The 17,204-nt window shown below is 47.6% G+C and overlaps 1 protein-coding gene and 1 long non-coding RNA gene across 4 annotated transcripts in view; one reads left to right on the top strand and one right to left on the bottom strand.

Moving 5' to 3' along the window:
* The window catches only part of KCNA6 (potassium voltage-gated channel subfamily A member 6), a 45,031-nt gene extending 28,084 nt beyond the window's left edge, over window positions 1-16,947 (bottom strand). For both annotated transcript variants that reach the window (XM_036068341.2, XM_036068340.2), the window contains exon 1: window positions 12,033-16,947. In XM_036068341.2, the coding sequence (XP_035924234.1) occupies window positions 15,218-16,804 (1,587 nt within the window). In that variant the 5' untranslated portion in view covers window positions 16,805-16,947 and the 3' untranslated portion in view covers window positions 12,033-15,217. The remainder of the gene's footprint in view (window positions 1-12,032) is intronic.
* LOC144382338 (uncharacterized) overlaps window positions 13,193-17,204 on the top strand; it is a 31,154-nt gene continuing 27,142 nt past the window's right edge. For both annotated transcript variants that reach the window (XR_013449063.1, XR_013449062.1), the window contains exon 1: window positions 13,193-13,287. This is a non-coding gene — a long non-coding RNA (uncharacterized LOC144382338). The remainder of the gene's footprint in view (window positions 13,288-17,204) is intronic.

The following is a 17,204-nucleotide window of genomic DNA, read 5'->3' as shown; positions in this document are numbered from 1 at the left end:
GTCTTTGCTACAGACTCCCTCGCAAATGGGGAGCCAGAGACCCAGAGAATACTAGTTAGCCCCCCTGCTGGTCTGCATTCCCCTGCTTCTCCTTAATATAGAAGTGCCTTTCCATGCCCAACATTTTTCCAATCATAATGCCAAGGTACTTGACACAGCCAAAACCGAGAAATGTTTATTTTGCAACTGTGAAATAAAAAAGATCTGGAAGCACTTAATAACTAAGAACTCATCTAAGAAAAATAGGAAGGAAGGAAGGAAGGCAGGAAGGAAGGAAGGAAGAAAGGAAGGAAGGAAGAAAGGAGGAAAAGCAAGAGAAAGGCAGAGGGAAGCAATTTATCCCCCTTGGTATTACATAAAAATTATTATATCTCTTTCAAAATTTTGCTATAACCTACTCCATATATTTGTAAGTGGTAAGTTCTGATCTTTGTCTGTAAAATAAGAGACAGGCGTGGGTGAGCCCTGAAATCCAATGATTCTATATAAAGTTGAAATTTAGTAACTCTAGCTCCCTTTTTAAAAGATCATTCTGGTGGCAAAAGCCAAGCAATAAAGTTTGCCAAGTTATCAAGGGAACCAGCTGTACATTCAATGAATAAGCAAAGCATCCCACAGAATTTTCGAGCAAAAACTCAAAAATTGTCTAGTCCAACCATCTCATGTTACAGATGGAAACACTGGGCCAGAGAATAATACCAGGAGCTATCATCTGCTGAGTGCCAGGCAGGTGACTTGCTCAGGGCCACATAGCAGGTCAGTGACAGACTCAGAATTAGGTGTGATGCCCACCATCTCCACAGTCCACTTATTCAAACTTTTAGTGGATTTAAAGATTTAAAGATGAAAGAAAGAACTGGCTCTTAGGAACTCCTCACAGCCCAAGATGTCCAGAAAAGGAGCAACAGGTACAAAGGCAACAGCAGGTCAAGAGCCACCACATCCTCTCTCCTTTTACCTCTAAACCCAGAAAGGAAGCCATGGAAGAAAGAATCTAGTCCTGGGCCAGCTGGGGGGGGGAGGAGTAGACAGTGAGCATCAAGCCTTTCCTGGGGCGAGCAGAGTGAAAGGTAAGAGCCCTTAGTAACACAAAGAACACCTAGCCGAAAGAGCTGCCCAGCAGACTTAAGTCCCAGCACTGGAGGAACTGGGTCCGACTGGGAGGTACCAGCCTCTGAAGCACCGTGCGAGAATACCTTGAAAATGGTATTTAGGAGCACTGGAAAGAAGACTGAAGAGCCTGGTTAGTTAGAGCTCACTGCTAGTATTTCTTTGAGGCTTGTTCAGATTGTGAATAAGATTTTTAAAATATGGTATTTAGTAAAGGCATGCTTGAATATTTTCATCAAAAGGTCTAGTTGGGTTAGATGTCTGACTCTTGATCTCCAGCTCAGGTCTTGATCTCGGGGTCGTGAGTTCAAGCCTCACATTGGGCTCCGTGCTGGGCATGGAGCCTACTTAAAAAAAAAAAAAAATGTTTAGTTTAGTTAGAAAAGTAAATAGAGACGCACATTGTAATCTTTGACTTTGTTAATGAGATGCGTAGAATTTGGACTGTTACACCACAGGGCAATGCCATCAGGAGGCTATCGGTCTGGAGAAGTGTATCTCAAGTGTGGACATTTGCAGCAAATAGAATAGAAACTCCAAATCCAGTTTTACAGTTATTTTTCTCAAAGACTTCTATTTCCGAAAGCTTGGATATCAGTGAGCGAGCGGCTATCTTCTTTCACAGTATTCAGAGCCTTATCAAAACACTGATTATGTATGGCTCTTCACAACCCAACAGGAGTGTGGAGAATTTTCAGAAGATTGATAAGAGGCCGTGAAATGGTCCATTGGAGAAAACCTTTAAGGGCTGAGGTTCCTTGGACTGAAATTCGTCATAAGGAGTTTCAGATGTCTTTGAGCTTCTCAAAATTTATTCCCTGGGTTATAGTTTTTGTGGGATGTAACTAGAAGTGACCCCCAAAAAGGGGGTGGAGACACTATGGTAAAAATAATTTGAACAACACAGGTTTAAGAAGTGAAATAAGTTTATTTGCTGCAGGACTTCTCAGGGCCTTTAATCTTATGTTCCCATGCATCGTGTATCTACAAGAAGCAGAAATGTAGTGGCTAGGAACATTTCCATGGAAATGCCGTGTAGGACTAGGACCCTGCAGATCACATTTGAGGAACTCTGGCATAAGGAGTTATTCTAGGTAATATGGTCAGTTGAATATCCATCCCAGTTGGTACAAAATAGCAGGAAGGAAGTTTAAAGTGCAGCAGCAGATGTGTAACTGAGGTAGGAGGAAAACATCCCTACAACACAAATACCAGAGAGTCTGGGTGTTGGAATCTCCCTCCCTCTCATCCCCTGGTTATAGGGATGTTTCAGAACAGGCCTGGGATAATGAGGGACTTTTCCTAATGCAGGATAGAGTAATGGATTCTTTGTCTTTTGCAAGCCACTGCCTGTTCAATTTCTGTATGTCATTTTGTCTTATTCTCTACTTACTTATACATCATTGAGTTCAGCTGACTTCCTTGCAAATGAAATATATTCCTGAAATGCTGTATCGAGTCCTATTTTCCACTGGCTGGTATTATAATTCCAAAGAATGTCAACCCCAAATGCATCATGACAGGCACATTTCTGAGCCTGTTCGGTACCCAAGGAGACCTTCTTGCTGGGTCCTTGTGCAGCCTCCTTACAGCAGCTTCTCCCAGCTCAAGGCAAGCCCAAAAGTCAAGCAAGTAAATGGCTGGCCGTCCATATTCAGTTATTCGAAGTCCCAGTTAATTCCTAAGTGTGTTGGAAATTCTCACTGCTTCCCAGAATTTTGTATGGATAAGTCACTTCATTGCTTATGTTCTTTCTAAATGGATTATCAGAACAGCTAGGTATTCCTTTCTGCTGCCTGTTTTAGCAGGGAGGGAGTTTTCAGTCTAAGAGGGCATTAAGCCCCTTTCTATGAGTCACCTATGTTACAACCAAGTATTGGATAATTACATAACTGAACCACGGTCAGTGTTAGGTCAGGAAACCTAGATTTGCAAAGGGAGAAAAACTATCGCACATATATTTCCTAAAGGCCTTGATTTACATGAGCTTTGAGTGGCTCTAATTATTTCTAAAGGTTGGGCAAATTTTAGAGGCCCTGCCTATGCCTCAATGTCCAAAAAGAAAGAGGTCATGGAAAAAATAACCCATTTTTATTGAATGCTTACTGTGTGTCAGGACCTGCGATGCACCTAATTAGCATTATGTCCTTTAACCCCACTGGCCACCATGAGGGATGTTCTATCAATGGCCTGATTTTACAGAGGAGAGAACCACAGCTCAGAGAGGTTCCCAGTGTTCCCAAGGCCATACAGTTACACAGACAGGGTGGCAGCCCTGGGCACTGACTCCTGGGTTGGCTGACATCACCCTTTCCCACAGAGTTAACAGACAGACATGAGGGACTTACGACCGTGACCTCATTTCTCCCATTCTGCCTCACCTGACACGGCTATAGGCATGGGAGATACCATGCTGCACACGTGGAAATTCATCATCTGGACAGTCAGAATGCAGCAAGAAAAAGAGTAAATTGTAATAGAGTTTGTTAGAGTTCCCACTTTTGAATATACATTTTGAAAAACATCCTCTAGTTCCTCCAGTGAATAAAAAGGCTCTTTCTCAAATCTGGTCCGTAATTCTGCAGTTTGGTCCATGATTCCTTTTCCTTCCACTGGACAAAGGAATTACAATTGTATGAAGTATGCCACAAACTAATTTAAGTTCATTTTTCTACAGACCATATACTTTCTTTTAAGTTTAGCTACGTCCTCTGATTTCATTTAAACGTGAATGGGCCCCTGCCTGTTAAAATCACCTGTGATAGGAAAGTGATTCTGTTACTTTTGTACACACACACACGCACACACGTTAAAAACAACTTTTCAGAACTACATCTATGGGGAAAAGTGAGGCAGACAGTCATTAAGATGGAAGACCCATGATGATTTCCTTTAATCGAGCCTGATTTAATTTTTCCTGTGCTCCTAGAAAGGGCAAGTATGGGAGTCAGGGGGATGAGCAGGGTTAAGGGTCATAGAATCCTTTTAAATTTGGGTTTTCAGAAGTGAAAACTGTCCCCAGTAAGAGATGACCAACATGAAATCTGCTCCTCTCTTGGGACCCTAAGAATTTGGAGCTGCCTCTAGCCCAAATTGCTGTTGAACTCTGGCCCCAGAATATTCTGATGAAATAACAGGTAAAGCAAGGAAAAGAGGAGAACCTTTCTTATCTCTCTCCCAATACAATAATGTTGGACACAGCTCCAACTCTACAGTCAGCTCACTTCTGGCCAATAAGCCCATAAACAGCAGAGCCCAACGGAGAGCTGAAACTGACAGGGAATAATCTAGGAAGAGAGAGAAGAAAGGGTGTGGGGAGGACCAGGGGCTTCACAGTGTCGCACAGATGCAGAACCCCCGGATGGTGGGCAACCGCTCCCCAAGAGAGCTATAGGATCCCACTGGCGAGCCCCGACTCATAACGCTGAGTCCCAGCCAGCACGAACAGAGCGATGTCTCACTATCTGACATCACAGAAGTAGGCGGCTGGCCTCAAGTCAGAAATACCCAAACACCGAGGTTTGCCTTTTTTGCATTTTAATAATTTTAGATGGAAATCCTGAATTGCATCACACATTTCCTTGCCCACTTAATTGGACAGAGAACATAACTTAGCATGTTCTTGATTCCTACCAGGTCTCTTCTCTCCAAGCAGCCGCCCAGTTCTGTCTCAAGTTGTGACTGCCTCCTGCACGGGCTGCCAGGCCTCACTTCTCCTTTCACTCTGTTCCGAACAACCACACCTACCCCCATCCCATCCCACAGTCCACTGAGGTTCAGTGAGATCATTCAACGAAGGCTCTGAGAGGGGCCGCATGCACCAGTGTCCACGGGGTCACCAGGTGAAGTGGGCTGGGCGTAGTACCTTTGGTAGAAATTCACACATAGGACATGTTTCCCACCTAGAACCAAAACAATGCTGTGGGCACAACAAAAATGACAGACGGCCCCAGCCTCAGTGGACACTGGGCAAAAGAGAACCCCCTGCGCTTTTGGAAGGGGGCAGCTCACTCAGCCCCTGCCGACTGATGGCGGAAAGCTGAAATGCAGATCAGCAAGACCAGACCTTTCGTTTTTCAAAAGAAAACAAAAGTCAAGCTCTGCATGTGAAATCTCCCAATATTTCTTGTATCTTTTCCCAGTTTTATTGAGGTAAAATTTTCATATCCAGTACTTCTTAACACGGCATCGTATTTGACCCACAAGTCACTGACTTAGGACCTATTATCAGGAATAACCTGCACAGTTTTGGGTTAGGTGCTCTGGGATTGTTATTTGGAATTCTGCAGGGATATTAAACCACCTGCCAGAAGACTGTAGGTGCAGAAAAAAAATTAAGCAAATAAACAAACAAACAAACACACCTCCAGAGGAGCAGAGGGTAATTACTAGGTCTAGAGTGTGGCTAGGTGTGGGTAGGTGAGAGCTTGGGCTCTCCACGCGCAAATGTGTGTGCTGCTCCTGGGTAAATGTGACCCCCCTTCCCTGAAGCATCGAGAGCAGTCCTACAGGAGACACACTCTTTTCCCCATCATGCCAGACTTTTCTCTCTTCCCAGCAATGCCAAACTGCCCTAAAGCTGCTGGGGAGCACCTGATTTATGGTTCAGCCACCATGGCTTCTGGAAACTTTGTTCTTCCTGACACTAGTCCTATGATTTATAAAAGGAATCTGTAACCATCAGTGATTTCTCTTTCTTTCCCACGACAGCTAAGTACAGAGAAGAATCTAGAAGCTGATTTCTGTTTCCCAGGGTGTCAGAAATCGACACTCCTGGGTAAGATTCTAACTTTCTGCATCCGTCCTATCCTTCTTAAAATACAGAAGTCTCAAATAACCTGCCTTCCTGACTTCCAATTTGTGACAGTTTCCTGCAACCCGGTCACTAAATTTAACAGAAAAACTATAGCCCTAAAAGGTTATAGAACATCTTACTTGGTAAGATTAAAAGCGCAGGGCTTGGCTGCCCAGGCTAGACAGAGCCTGAACATGAGCCTGTCTTTGCCCAGTGTGAAAATACCTTTGGCACTTAACTAGAGTAACAATTTTTTAGTCGTTCCTTACAAATCCAAGAGCTGGTTATCTGATGAAGAATTTCTCTAGCTAGACCTGCTGCCTCTGTACCTTCAAAAGTCAGGGAAGAGAGAGCTGAAATTACAAAGCACTTAATTCCACTTCCTACGGACAGCTGTGCTAATGAGTTTGGCTGGATAGGAAATGAATAAAATTGGTAAATTTAATCCTTAGGTTTCTGTTTTCCATAAAGAAAATATACTGGTGGTGAAGTTAGAAAATGTGAGTCCTAGACCCAGCTTTGCCCTGAATTACCTGTGATCATAGGCTAATCTTTCCACTTGTCTGCGTCAGCCTTCTTCATAAAGAGGAGCATTTAGGGCCCCTCCCAACCCCCCTCCCCGTTCTGTCCCTGTGACCCTGGGTACTATCCTTCCCAATGCTCTGGTGCTCCTGGGAGGGGTTTTCTATCTTGGTTGAAAAAAATATCACCAGTATATCCATTCTATTTTTACAAGGTACATTCAGATTACATTTCTATATATTAAATCACATCTTAGGTGCCATTATTTAAACAGATTCTGCTGTGAATCCTTCAGGCAAAGAGCTTTCTGGATAAAATAGCTAGCTACCATGAGTCTATTTTTTGTATCATATTTCATTTAAATGTTTGTTTCAGAGAACAGAACTGAAGTCGACAGGGATCCTGCCTTTCTTTTCGAGTACAGGTGGTTCCAGCCTCACTCCACGGTGGCTGTTCAATGTCACTGAGGCTCCCTCGGCCCTGCTCTGCTGAGAGTTTACTTCCTGCTAACCTCTTTAACGTGCTGCTTGTTTGAGTCTCCCAACAACTGTGTGAGGCAAGTGGCATTAGCTCCCCTATTTTGCAGATGACAAAACTGGAGAGGCTAAATGAGGTGCGGCTAATAACGTTGATTCAGATGCAAGCAAGCCAAGAAGTCAGAATGGTGTGGGGGGCAGTCCCGTTGCCCTGCCTGGGCCAGGTCTTCTGGGCAAGCTGGAGTGGCTGTGGGAATGAGCACAGGGTGAGGAGAACATTCGGGCCTGATTTGGGACCGCCAGTGAGAGCTACAGTGGAAGCAAATGGGGACCCACAGAAATAGGAGGGGCTAGCTTCTTCCAACTCCAGTGCCTCCTGGCTCCTCCCCCTGAAAGGAGCAAAGGGAAGCAGGAACACACCCTATGTGTTACAGGGTGTCACCACCTGCCAAATGGGGGGAGGGGGTGGAGTGGGTCGTGAAGATGGCCCGGGAACAGAGGGGGATGCTGAGGATGAGGACGAGGGGAGGTGGGATTTTGAAGGCCACTGGAACGGTATAAGAAAACTGAGCTGGGGTCTGACTTATGTGTTCTATCCTTACGGTTAACTGTGGGACTCTGCATTTGTCCCAAGGGGGAAGACTGGAGGAAGTATGTGAGGAAGGCTCTAGTGGAGCGCCATCCTCTGGGAATATTAAAATGTGGAGGGAGGAGAACAGTGATGGGTAGTTAAGGAAGGGTCTATAGAAAGATGTACAGGTTTTCCCTGCTATCCAAAAGTTCCCTTTACACCACTTTTTTTAAAAGACTTATTTATTTTAGACGGGAGAGAGAGAGGGAAGGGGAGAGAGAAAATCTCAAGTAGACACCCCATTGAGGGCAGGGCCCCACACAGGGCTTGATCTCACAACCCTGAGATCATGACCTGAGCTGAAATCAAGAGTCAGACACTCAACTGACTGAGCCACCCAGGTGCCCACCCCCACTTTTTTTTTAAATACCACTTTGCTTTTACTAAAGACCTGTGTTAGTACCTGATCTCAATAACCCAAAGAAATCCGAAGAGGATTTTTGCTTTTACAAAATGGTAATTGCTTCTTTGCTTTACTTCATCTGGCTTATGAAAGGTTTCACAGGAGTGCTCTACTTTTGGATAGCTGGGGAAACCTGCATATATGTATGTGTATGTGTATGTGTGTGTGTGTGTGTGTGTAAATCTGTGTGTGTGTGTATATATATATATATGCATATATATATATATATAGCTAAGTGAGATATATAGCTATGTGAGATTATGCCTCTGTGAGATATATAACTATATACAGAGAGGAGTGGGGAGAGAGACAGGACGCCTGCTGGTTTTCCCTCAAAGAGACAAATTGGCATGTAAATAAAAGCCCGTATACACATTTAGGGACCACAAATCCATTCCCTCTTCTTGTTTAGTATTAATCGGACCCTCACTGAGTTCTGTAAATTATGTCTCCCTTGAGGACGACGGGTCACACATTAGTTGTGTGCCCTTGAACATGCCCTCTGAGCCTCAACCGTCTTATCTGCCAGAGGAAAACAATGCCTAGCCCGCCAACCTCATTTGGTTGTTGTAGGATAATAGTAATAACAGCCAATCTTTGTATAGTGCTTGTATATTGTTACATATTATACCACGTACCTATTATTACATATTACATAAACATTGCACATATATTAGTTCATGTAATCCTCAAAACAGCTCCGTGAGATTGGTACTATTATTATCCCCCCCTTTGCAGAAAGGGAAACTGAGGCACAGAGCAGTTTCAGAACTTGCTCCATGTCACCTAGCAGGCAAGTGGCAAGGTGGGATTTGAACCCGGGAAACAGCTCCAGAGTCCTTTTTGTTGCTCTTAAACTTTTATTATATGACAATATGTTTGAAAGCATTGAAGACATTTTAAATGCTTTTTTAAATGAATGGTGCCATCCTCATTCTTGCTAGGACCACTCCCATTGGGGAGGACCAAAGCAGGGGAAGAATTCACCGGGCAAGGACGGTGCCCTAGCCTTAGACCTATGGACCCTGGACCCCGCCAGCCAGGTGCCAAGCCTCCTGGAGGAGAGGGAAGGAATGGCCCGTCTTCCTGGCCCCTCCCAGCCGCAAGACTGTCTTCCTGTGTTCTTTTTCAAAGCAAAATGTCCCTGCTGCCAAGAGCTGGTCTGTCTGTCTCCTGGAGACTGAGGTTGTCAAGCCCTGAGAGAACAGCGAGCACGTCAAAAATAGCAGCACCAGCAGACTGCGTGGCTGTGATTTCCTTTTGAAATGTTGGTTTTGCGCTCACCAAAGAGCAGGGGTCTGTCTGTGCTCCCTGCAGCCTGCAGCGGAGGCTGCTTCAGGATCCAAGATGTTTTCCAGGGGCAGGCAAAGAGTGTCTGCTGAGGCCCAAGGCAGACTCGGGGAAAAGCCTCTTCATAGTAACAACGATGAGGTCAGAGTTATGTTTAAAAAAAAAAAATTGTTATAAACCCCCACCCGGGTTAGGCCCTAAGTAGTTTAAGTGATAGCCAAGATGAGACCAGTATTAATGATACTTACGGCCCCTTTTGCTCTGTTGTTCTGGGAATGAGGGAGTCAGCACCCAGTTTGTCCTTCAGAAGTGGTTGCAAATAGACTTTCACCCCCTCTTTAGGGTACCAAGGGAGTGAGAATGAAGAAGGGACAGGGAGGCAGGGTGAACTCCTCTCTCTAGGGGCTCAGAGCAAAGGGACATGACATGACAATCTCCAACCCCCCAGGGACCTCAAGCCCAGAACAGGAAGGTGTTTCATTGGGAGACACGGTAACATGAGAACTAAGAGCCCATCTGTCTTGTATTCCCAGTGGCCTGAATCTGGCAAGTTCCCTCTCCCACTAAATCCCCAAGCTCAGGGCCTTATTCTACCAGAAGCTAATCTGTGCCACCCGAGGCAGCCCGATATAAAGCAGAACGGAGAGAGGAAATCCTACGGTTTAAAGAATGTCCTTCCCTAAGTGACCTTGACAAGCTAGAATCAGACCCCACCTCTCTCCCCAGGGCAAGAAACCGATCAGAGCTGGCACGGCAGCCAGATTGTCCCGGGAGGACAATATTCTCTGGGAATCCATTTTGGCATTTGTGCGGAGATGCCGGATGACAGAAATACTGCCAAAAGCAAGGGCTCAGCCAGTGGAGAGAAGGAATGATAAGCAGCAGGACTGGAAAGTGTTATGTGAGGAGAAGCACCAAGGGGAGGGACGGATGGGTCCCAGTAAGCAAAAGGCAAGTGAGAGCAGGAGAGCAATGTCTGATGAACAAACCTGGAGCCGGGTGAGCTGACTTCTGTTTGCCCAAAGCACCAAAGACTGCGGACCCCACAGTGGCTGTAAAGGGAGGAGGGTGGGAAGGAGGCCAGCAGAATAAAACCTTGACTCCTGTACAATTTCTTAAGGAATTCTGAGTTTACAGGTGCAGAGACTAGGTGGGGTTTTTTGGTTGGTTGGTGGGGATTTTGAAGCTTTTCTTCTTTGTTTTTGTTTTGCCAGCAAAGTATGAACCCCTCAGGCAAGTTCACTGCCTTAGTCCTATGTAATGAATAATGCCCAGCATACTCACCCAAGCCCAATACATGCTAATCATGCTCTGCACTTACCAAAAATGGCTTTGACCTTTCTTTTGCTTGAGCAAAGAGGAAAAATCCCACAACGATTTGATTGTCAAAATTAAAAAAAAAAAAAAAGAGGGCAGTTCTTGGCAATGTATTTGAGTAGCAAGGAGCAAGTGCATGAAAGCTCTGAAGTGTCCCCAAGTGGCAGAAGGAAAAAACTGTCATTCCATCCTGGATATTTAGACTGGCCCATCTTTAGAGATGCTAACCTTCTAGATTTATAAAACCAAACAAACAAGGTGTGAAACTCTCAGGTTATCAGCCCCATGCCACTTCTCCCCACCCCCCCACAATCCAATGACTTTTTTTGGTTAATGTATAGAGTTAAACAACTATCACATGTTTTAGAAAATGTCCATTACCCTCCACCCCACCCCACCCCATCCGCCTCACCCCCACCCCATCCTAATGCAGGGGTGACTACCTACAGCCTACCACCTCCAGCAAGGAGAGGGCACAGCTCCCCTTAAGAACTGGGTAGAGAATTTTAATCCATCTTGTCAAGGAGTGTCCCCTGCACCTGGCACCCCTGGGATATATGCCCTTGCTTTGTCCTGCCTTCAGTGTGCAAGAGAGACAGCTGGATGCTATGAGGGCCTTCAAGTGAACTAAGGGCAGCTTGAGGGCCATTTCTGAGTTAAGGCTTTTTCTAGGCTAATTCCACTCCTAATTCCATTTCCTACTAAGTTCTTGTTTTTGTGTTTAGCTTACTGTTCCTACTGTTCTTTTGTTTTGTTTTGAACCTTTCTGTAAGTTTCTTAAGGTTGGGGGACTTAGGGGTTCTCTCTCTCTCTCTCCCCCCCTCTTTTCTTTTTCCTTCTCTCTTTTATTTTTGAAGATTCAGGAAATTTCTGCAGAGACATTTTTCTAAACCCAGCGCAAACTCATCTTGCTCCATAAATTCGGAACTTGTGATCACAGGGGCGAGCTTGGCAGGAAAGGACAGGACACTGAACTGGCAGGGAATTGCGTCTCCAGCTGGAGAACAGCCTTCTTAGCAAACACCTGAGATCACTGCTATCCTAGAGTTCAAGGTGTGATCTCAACAGAAATGGTACAGCTGCTCCCTGCCACTAAAAAGGTGGAGAGAAGGAGAAAGAAAGAAAGACACATAGAGAAGGAGGAAGAGATTAAAACAACAGCAGGGCAAAAGCCAGAAATGTGACAAGAAGGCAAAAAAAAAAAAAAAAATGCCATGAAAATGAGAACACCTAGGAGAAGGGGAGGAGACTGAAGAGAAAAGGAGGTGACTAGAAAGGGTGGGTGAGGCAGCAGTGAGGGAACTGAAATGGAGGAAGGAGACTAAAGTACAGGAAGTCACAGAATATACACAGAAGGAGAGGAAGGTGGTCACTGAGGATGAGGACTTCAAAGCCCTGGGTCTCCGGGATGATGTGCTCCCCTCCCCGAGTTATAATCTGGCCCAGAGCGCCGAGCCAGGAACAAAGTTCCCCAACAGGAGAACCTACCTCTGATGCAAAGGCGGCCAGCTCTCCACCTCTCTCCTTAGGGATGATCAGGCAGGAGGACTATCCCACATCTCAGCTGAGCCTGACAGATCCAGGAAGGCATTTGGGAGCTCCTGCCGGTGAGTCAGGTGTAAGGGAGGCCTGACCCTTGCCTTTGCTGGCAGCTGGGAAATCGCCACCCCAGCCGTCTCAGGCAGCACAGAATGCGTCTTCTCTCGATGCTCGGGGCACAAAATCCACACAAAGAGGCTCAGAGTCAGAGGGATTGCTTGGCAAAATCCTTCACAGAAACTAGGTCAGGTCACAGCCTCTCCGTGTTTCTTCGATGTCTTGAGAAGAGCCACCTATGAGATTGCTAGGAACAGAGCTAGATAATTCCCCGGGAGGAAGAAGTGTCATTTCTCTCGGTCTCTCTGAGAGCAGGGAGGAGCCTCTCTCTGAGGAGATGGCAGTTCCATGATACTGTCATGGACTATAACTGTCAGGACTCTCGGCAAGGCCCAGCCTGGCCGCCTCTTGAGGAGCATGTCCCCTCCAAGTCTCCCTTTGTCATTTTGAAAAAGATAATATTGACACTGGTTTAACTGGCAGTTGCTTAGCATTCAAATTTCTGAAGAATCAGGGGTGAGATGAGGCAGCTTCGATGACTGGATGGGGAAACCAGGAAGAAAGGTCCAGGGAGAAAGTTTGGGGGAACTGCTTCCCCCCCATTTTCCAAAGGTCACACATCCTACTGGTCATTACCAGCCCCTAAAGCACTATGTAGGAGGTGTTCCCATTTCAGAAGCTGGGAATATGTAGTCTCCTGTTCTCCCTTGCTGCCCAAATCAGAAGATAGAGAGAACAGTCTGGAAGGTTGCTATGGCAACCAGAGTCCCTGGAGAGCCCAGCTCTCCACAAACCCTTTACTTTCAGGCATGCTCTGACTTGAAAAGGAAATGTTTGATTAGGGATGGTGATGAGGATGATCACATACACACATATAGAGATACATGCATACATGTTCCAACATTTACCCTCGCTGAAATCATCCCCATTACCTCTGTAGTGGGCCCTTCTCCTTTCCCCAAATAGCCAGAAGTAACTGAAGGCATTTGGAAAACCAGAACTTTATGGCCTCGGAGCAGATTTCTGAATCTTGAACTCCTCTTATCTGTATTTCAGGTTTGGAGAAGCCAAGCTCCCAATCAAGGCTGCCTCTGGCCCTGGAAGGATCCCACTGAACCTGTCTAAAGAGCATCCACCTTGCTGAAGGGTAAGAAGAGAGACTGAGGCCCAGTTCAAGAGGCTAAACAGGGACTTAAAGAGCCAATAGCCCAGGATAGCCTACTCTTGGGCTTTGGATCTTGGGCAAAACCTGCAGAGAGGTTTTGCCTCTGGGAGATAGGAAAACAGGCTAATGAACTAAAAACTCAAGTTCCTTACTAAAATTCACACATTTGCATAGCATCATCCCCAGCTTCCCAGATGAGTTCATCGACATTCCCCACGAGGTAGGGAGGGGAAGACATTAATGTTCCCATTTAATGGGTGGGGAAACTGAGGCACGGAGAGGAACTGTGGCGCCCAAGTTACCCTGTCAGGCTGTGGCAAAATCCAGATTTAGATCTGGCCCTCACAGGAGCCACAGTGTCTCTCAAGAAAACCCTCAAAAGGCCATCCCTCGTAAGTTGCTCCTTGAGAAAATAATTTTTTTAAGAGACATTCTCATCAAAGAGTCTTAAAGCATAGATATAAAATTTAAAACATGTTAACAGTCCTTTCGGTTTCTGAACTGCACCCAGAAGAGCTCAGAACAGTACATCACAGTTTTTCAAGGCAACAAACAAATGACAATGTTACCAGGAGAGAAATGAGGAGAAGTGGGCAGGTGGGATGAAGGCAGCAGTTTCACGCTAGAAGAGGATGGCTTATCCGGTGGTAACACTGCCACATTACCTTACCAGTTAGAGCAGGTCAGCTGCAGCTCCAAGGGGCAGAGCAGGGGAATGTTTGCTTGACTCAGCAAAAAAACCTCTAACAGTGAGGCTGTCAACAAAGGAATGATGTTTCTTCCTTATTCTAAACCTATTTCATTGCCCCTAAAATGGGAAGAACCCCACGTTAGCATCCAATGGATGCTTTTACCTGTCTGCAGGTTGAAGCTAGAGTTTGCTTTGGAAAACCTTCAACTGCAATCCTAAGTCAAATTCCCAGGAAGAAGGGTGGGGGGGCCTGAGAGGGTTGGGGGAAATTGTGGGAGAGAAATTTCCCGTCTGCAACAAGGTTCCTCTTTGCATGCCTCCCAGATGACAATGTCTGCTTTAAGTGATACCTCTCCTTAGATGATGCGGTCAGGCTAGTTGCTTGACTCTATTCAGCCATTTCTCCTGGCTCTGTGGTTCCCTCTTTCCAGTTCCTCTGCACAGGAAGGCACTTGCACAAAAAGAGTATTTGGCTCTGAGAAGGAACCTTCCTGGAAGCTAGACAGTCAAGGAGGGAAGAATTGAATGTAGACCAAAGGCTGATATCCACTGTGCCAGGACACACCTGGAGGAATCCTTTGGCCCCTTTGGTCTGGGACTGACTCTAATGTCCTCCAAATGGCTAAGTTTAATTGCAGTTTCTCTAATTCCTTCCAAGATTCGAGATGAATAACAAATTTGGAGGCTGTGCAGCTAAAGGCTTTACCAAGGGTCTTCTGCAGGATGACCAGCAGATGTTACAGGGCAGGGAATAAAACAGAAAGATGAATGCTGTTTCTGTCTTCCAGCTTCTGCTAGTTACCACGTAGCCAAAAGCTGACAGGTGTATGCCCCAAAGCAAAGGACACCAAGGAGAGAAATAGGACCCAGGTATGCCTGGTTTCCATCCTGTTGACATCTCTGTTCCTAGAGATATTACAAGCCCCAGACATGAAAATTTAGAGTCATGAGGGAAGGTCAGACGGAAATCTCATCCACGTGACAGAAGATGGGCATGAATGGGTGGCACCGTTAGAATTTCAAGAATGTCATTTAGATGGATAAACCTTGAATGCTGGAGAGATCAAGCAACAAGGTTGACAGTCCAGGTATCTGGACCCAGTGCAGGGGAGGGAATCAGGAATTCGTCTGGAGCTTGGGTGAAGGGAGTGGAGAATGAGAAGGAAGCCTGAGGCTGTTTGCTCAGGGTCGTCCTTTTCATTCACACCCTGCCTGCATCTGTCAAACCTCAGTGAGCATCCTTTTCTCTGCATATGCCCGATGTGGAGGAGGAAGGTAGCTGGGTCTCCGTTCCCTAGTGGTCTCGGAGAATTCAGGCTTGCCAAGTCCACTGTCGGCTGCCTTCAGGTCTGGTGCAGGTTGCCCACAAGTGACATGGGTATACTGGCCTTGCTCCTCCTGCTCCGTCTCCCGGTGGTAGAAGTAGTTGAAGTTGGAGACAATGACGGGCACAGGCAGGGCGATGGTGAGGACCCCAGCAATGGCACACAGCGAGCCCACGATCTTGCCCCCCACAGTCATGGGGTACATGTCTCCATAACCTACCGTGGTCATTGTAACCACTGCCCACCAGAAGGCATCTGGGATGCTGGGAAAGAGTGAATCATCATCGTCGGCCTCTGCGAAGTAGACGGCACTGGAGAAGAGGATGACCCCGATGAAGAGGAAGAAGATGAGCAGGCCCAGCTCCCTCATGGAGGCCTGCAAGGTCTTGCCCAGGATCTGGAGCCCCTTGGAGTGGCGGGAGAGCTTGAAGATGCGGAACACCCGGACCAGGCGGATCACTCTGAGGATGGCCAGGGACATGGCCTGCTGCCCGTTCTGGCCGCCGCCTCCACTGGCCGACTGCTGCTCCTGCTGCTGTACCAGCTCAGTGCCCAGGGTGATGAAGTAGGGGAAGATGGCCACCAAGTCAATGATGTTCATGATGTTGCGGAAGAAAGCTGGCTTGCTGGGGCAGGCAGAAAAGCGAACCAGGAGCTCAAAAGTGAACCAAACTATGCATAGGGTCTCCACCAGAAAGAATGGGTCAGTAAAGAAAGAGCCCCCAAGAGTACTTAGTGAGGATGAGCCACCTGCCACCATGCTCCCCGGGGGGAGGCCAGGATGAAAGGTATAGGAATCCTCTTCATCTTCGTCTTCCTCTTGACTACCCCTGGAAATTGGGGAGTCTCTGCTCACACCATTGCTTCCACCTCGACCATCTGCACGGAACTGGGGCAAGGTCTCCAAGCAAAAGATGACGATGGAGATGAGAATGACCAACACGGAGACGATGGCGATGCCCCTGGCGGGGCCTGAGCTCTCAGGGTACTCGAAGAGAAGCCAGACCTGGCGCTGGAAGGGCTGGGAGGGCAGTGGCTTCTCGTCCTCGCCACCTTCGGGCAGGCAGCCCTCGTCCTCCCGGAAAGTCGCCAGGGCCTCGTCCCCCAGCTGGTAGAAGCGGATCTCCTCCAGGAAGATGTCCAGGGGCACGTTGACCGGCCTCCGCAGGCGGCCCCCGGACTGGTAGTAGTAGAGGATGGCGTCGAAGCTGGGCCGGTTGCGGTCGAAGAAGTACTCGTTCCTCAGAGGGTCGAAGAAGCGGACTCTGCGACCGGGGTCTCCCAGCAGCGTGTCGGGAAACAGCGACAGGGTGCGCAGTTGCGTCTCGAAGCGCAGCCCGGAGATATTGATCACCAGGCGCTCGCTACTACAGCAGCCCCCGCCCCCGCCGGCCTCCGGGAAATCTCCCGCATCCTGTTGCTCCCCCTCCGGCCCACGGACCTCCCCCGGCGCCGCCAGCGTCAGGGATTTCTCCGACCTCATGTCCCCTCCGCGGTGCGCTCCCCGCCACTAGGACGGCGCCCACGACACAACCTCTGGAGCGCGGCACCTCTTCCCGGCTCTCAGCGGCGCCCTCCGTGTAGGGTGGGGCTCGCGCTCCTCCGAGCTCGCGGTCTGGCCTGGCCGCTGGGTCTGTGAGCCCCGAAGCCCCGGTCTCTGCAAGGCTAGGTCTGGAGAGGGGACCCACACGCAGAGGATTTAGCTCCGCGCCTCCAGATATCCGCGCTTGGGTGCCACAGCTTACTGGGATACCTGGAACCGCAAACTGGCGCGTGTGAAACAGGCTGCCCGAAAAGACGCGTGGCTTCGCCTCCTGCCGTGCCTGAGACTGGGCTCCAGGACGCGGGGGTCCGCCCTCCGGACGGGTTAGCTCTTCCCGGCT

The sequence above is a fragment of the Halichoerus grypus genome, chromosome 6 (genome assembly GCF_964656455.1).
Source record: "Halichoerus grypus chromosome 6, mHalGry1.hap1.1, whole genome shotgun sequence".
NCBI lineage: Eukaryota > Metazoa > Chordata > Mammalia > Carnivora > Phocidae > Halichoerus > Halichoerus grypus.
This window is presented reverse-complemented; position numbering and strand designations above follow the sequence as displayed.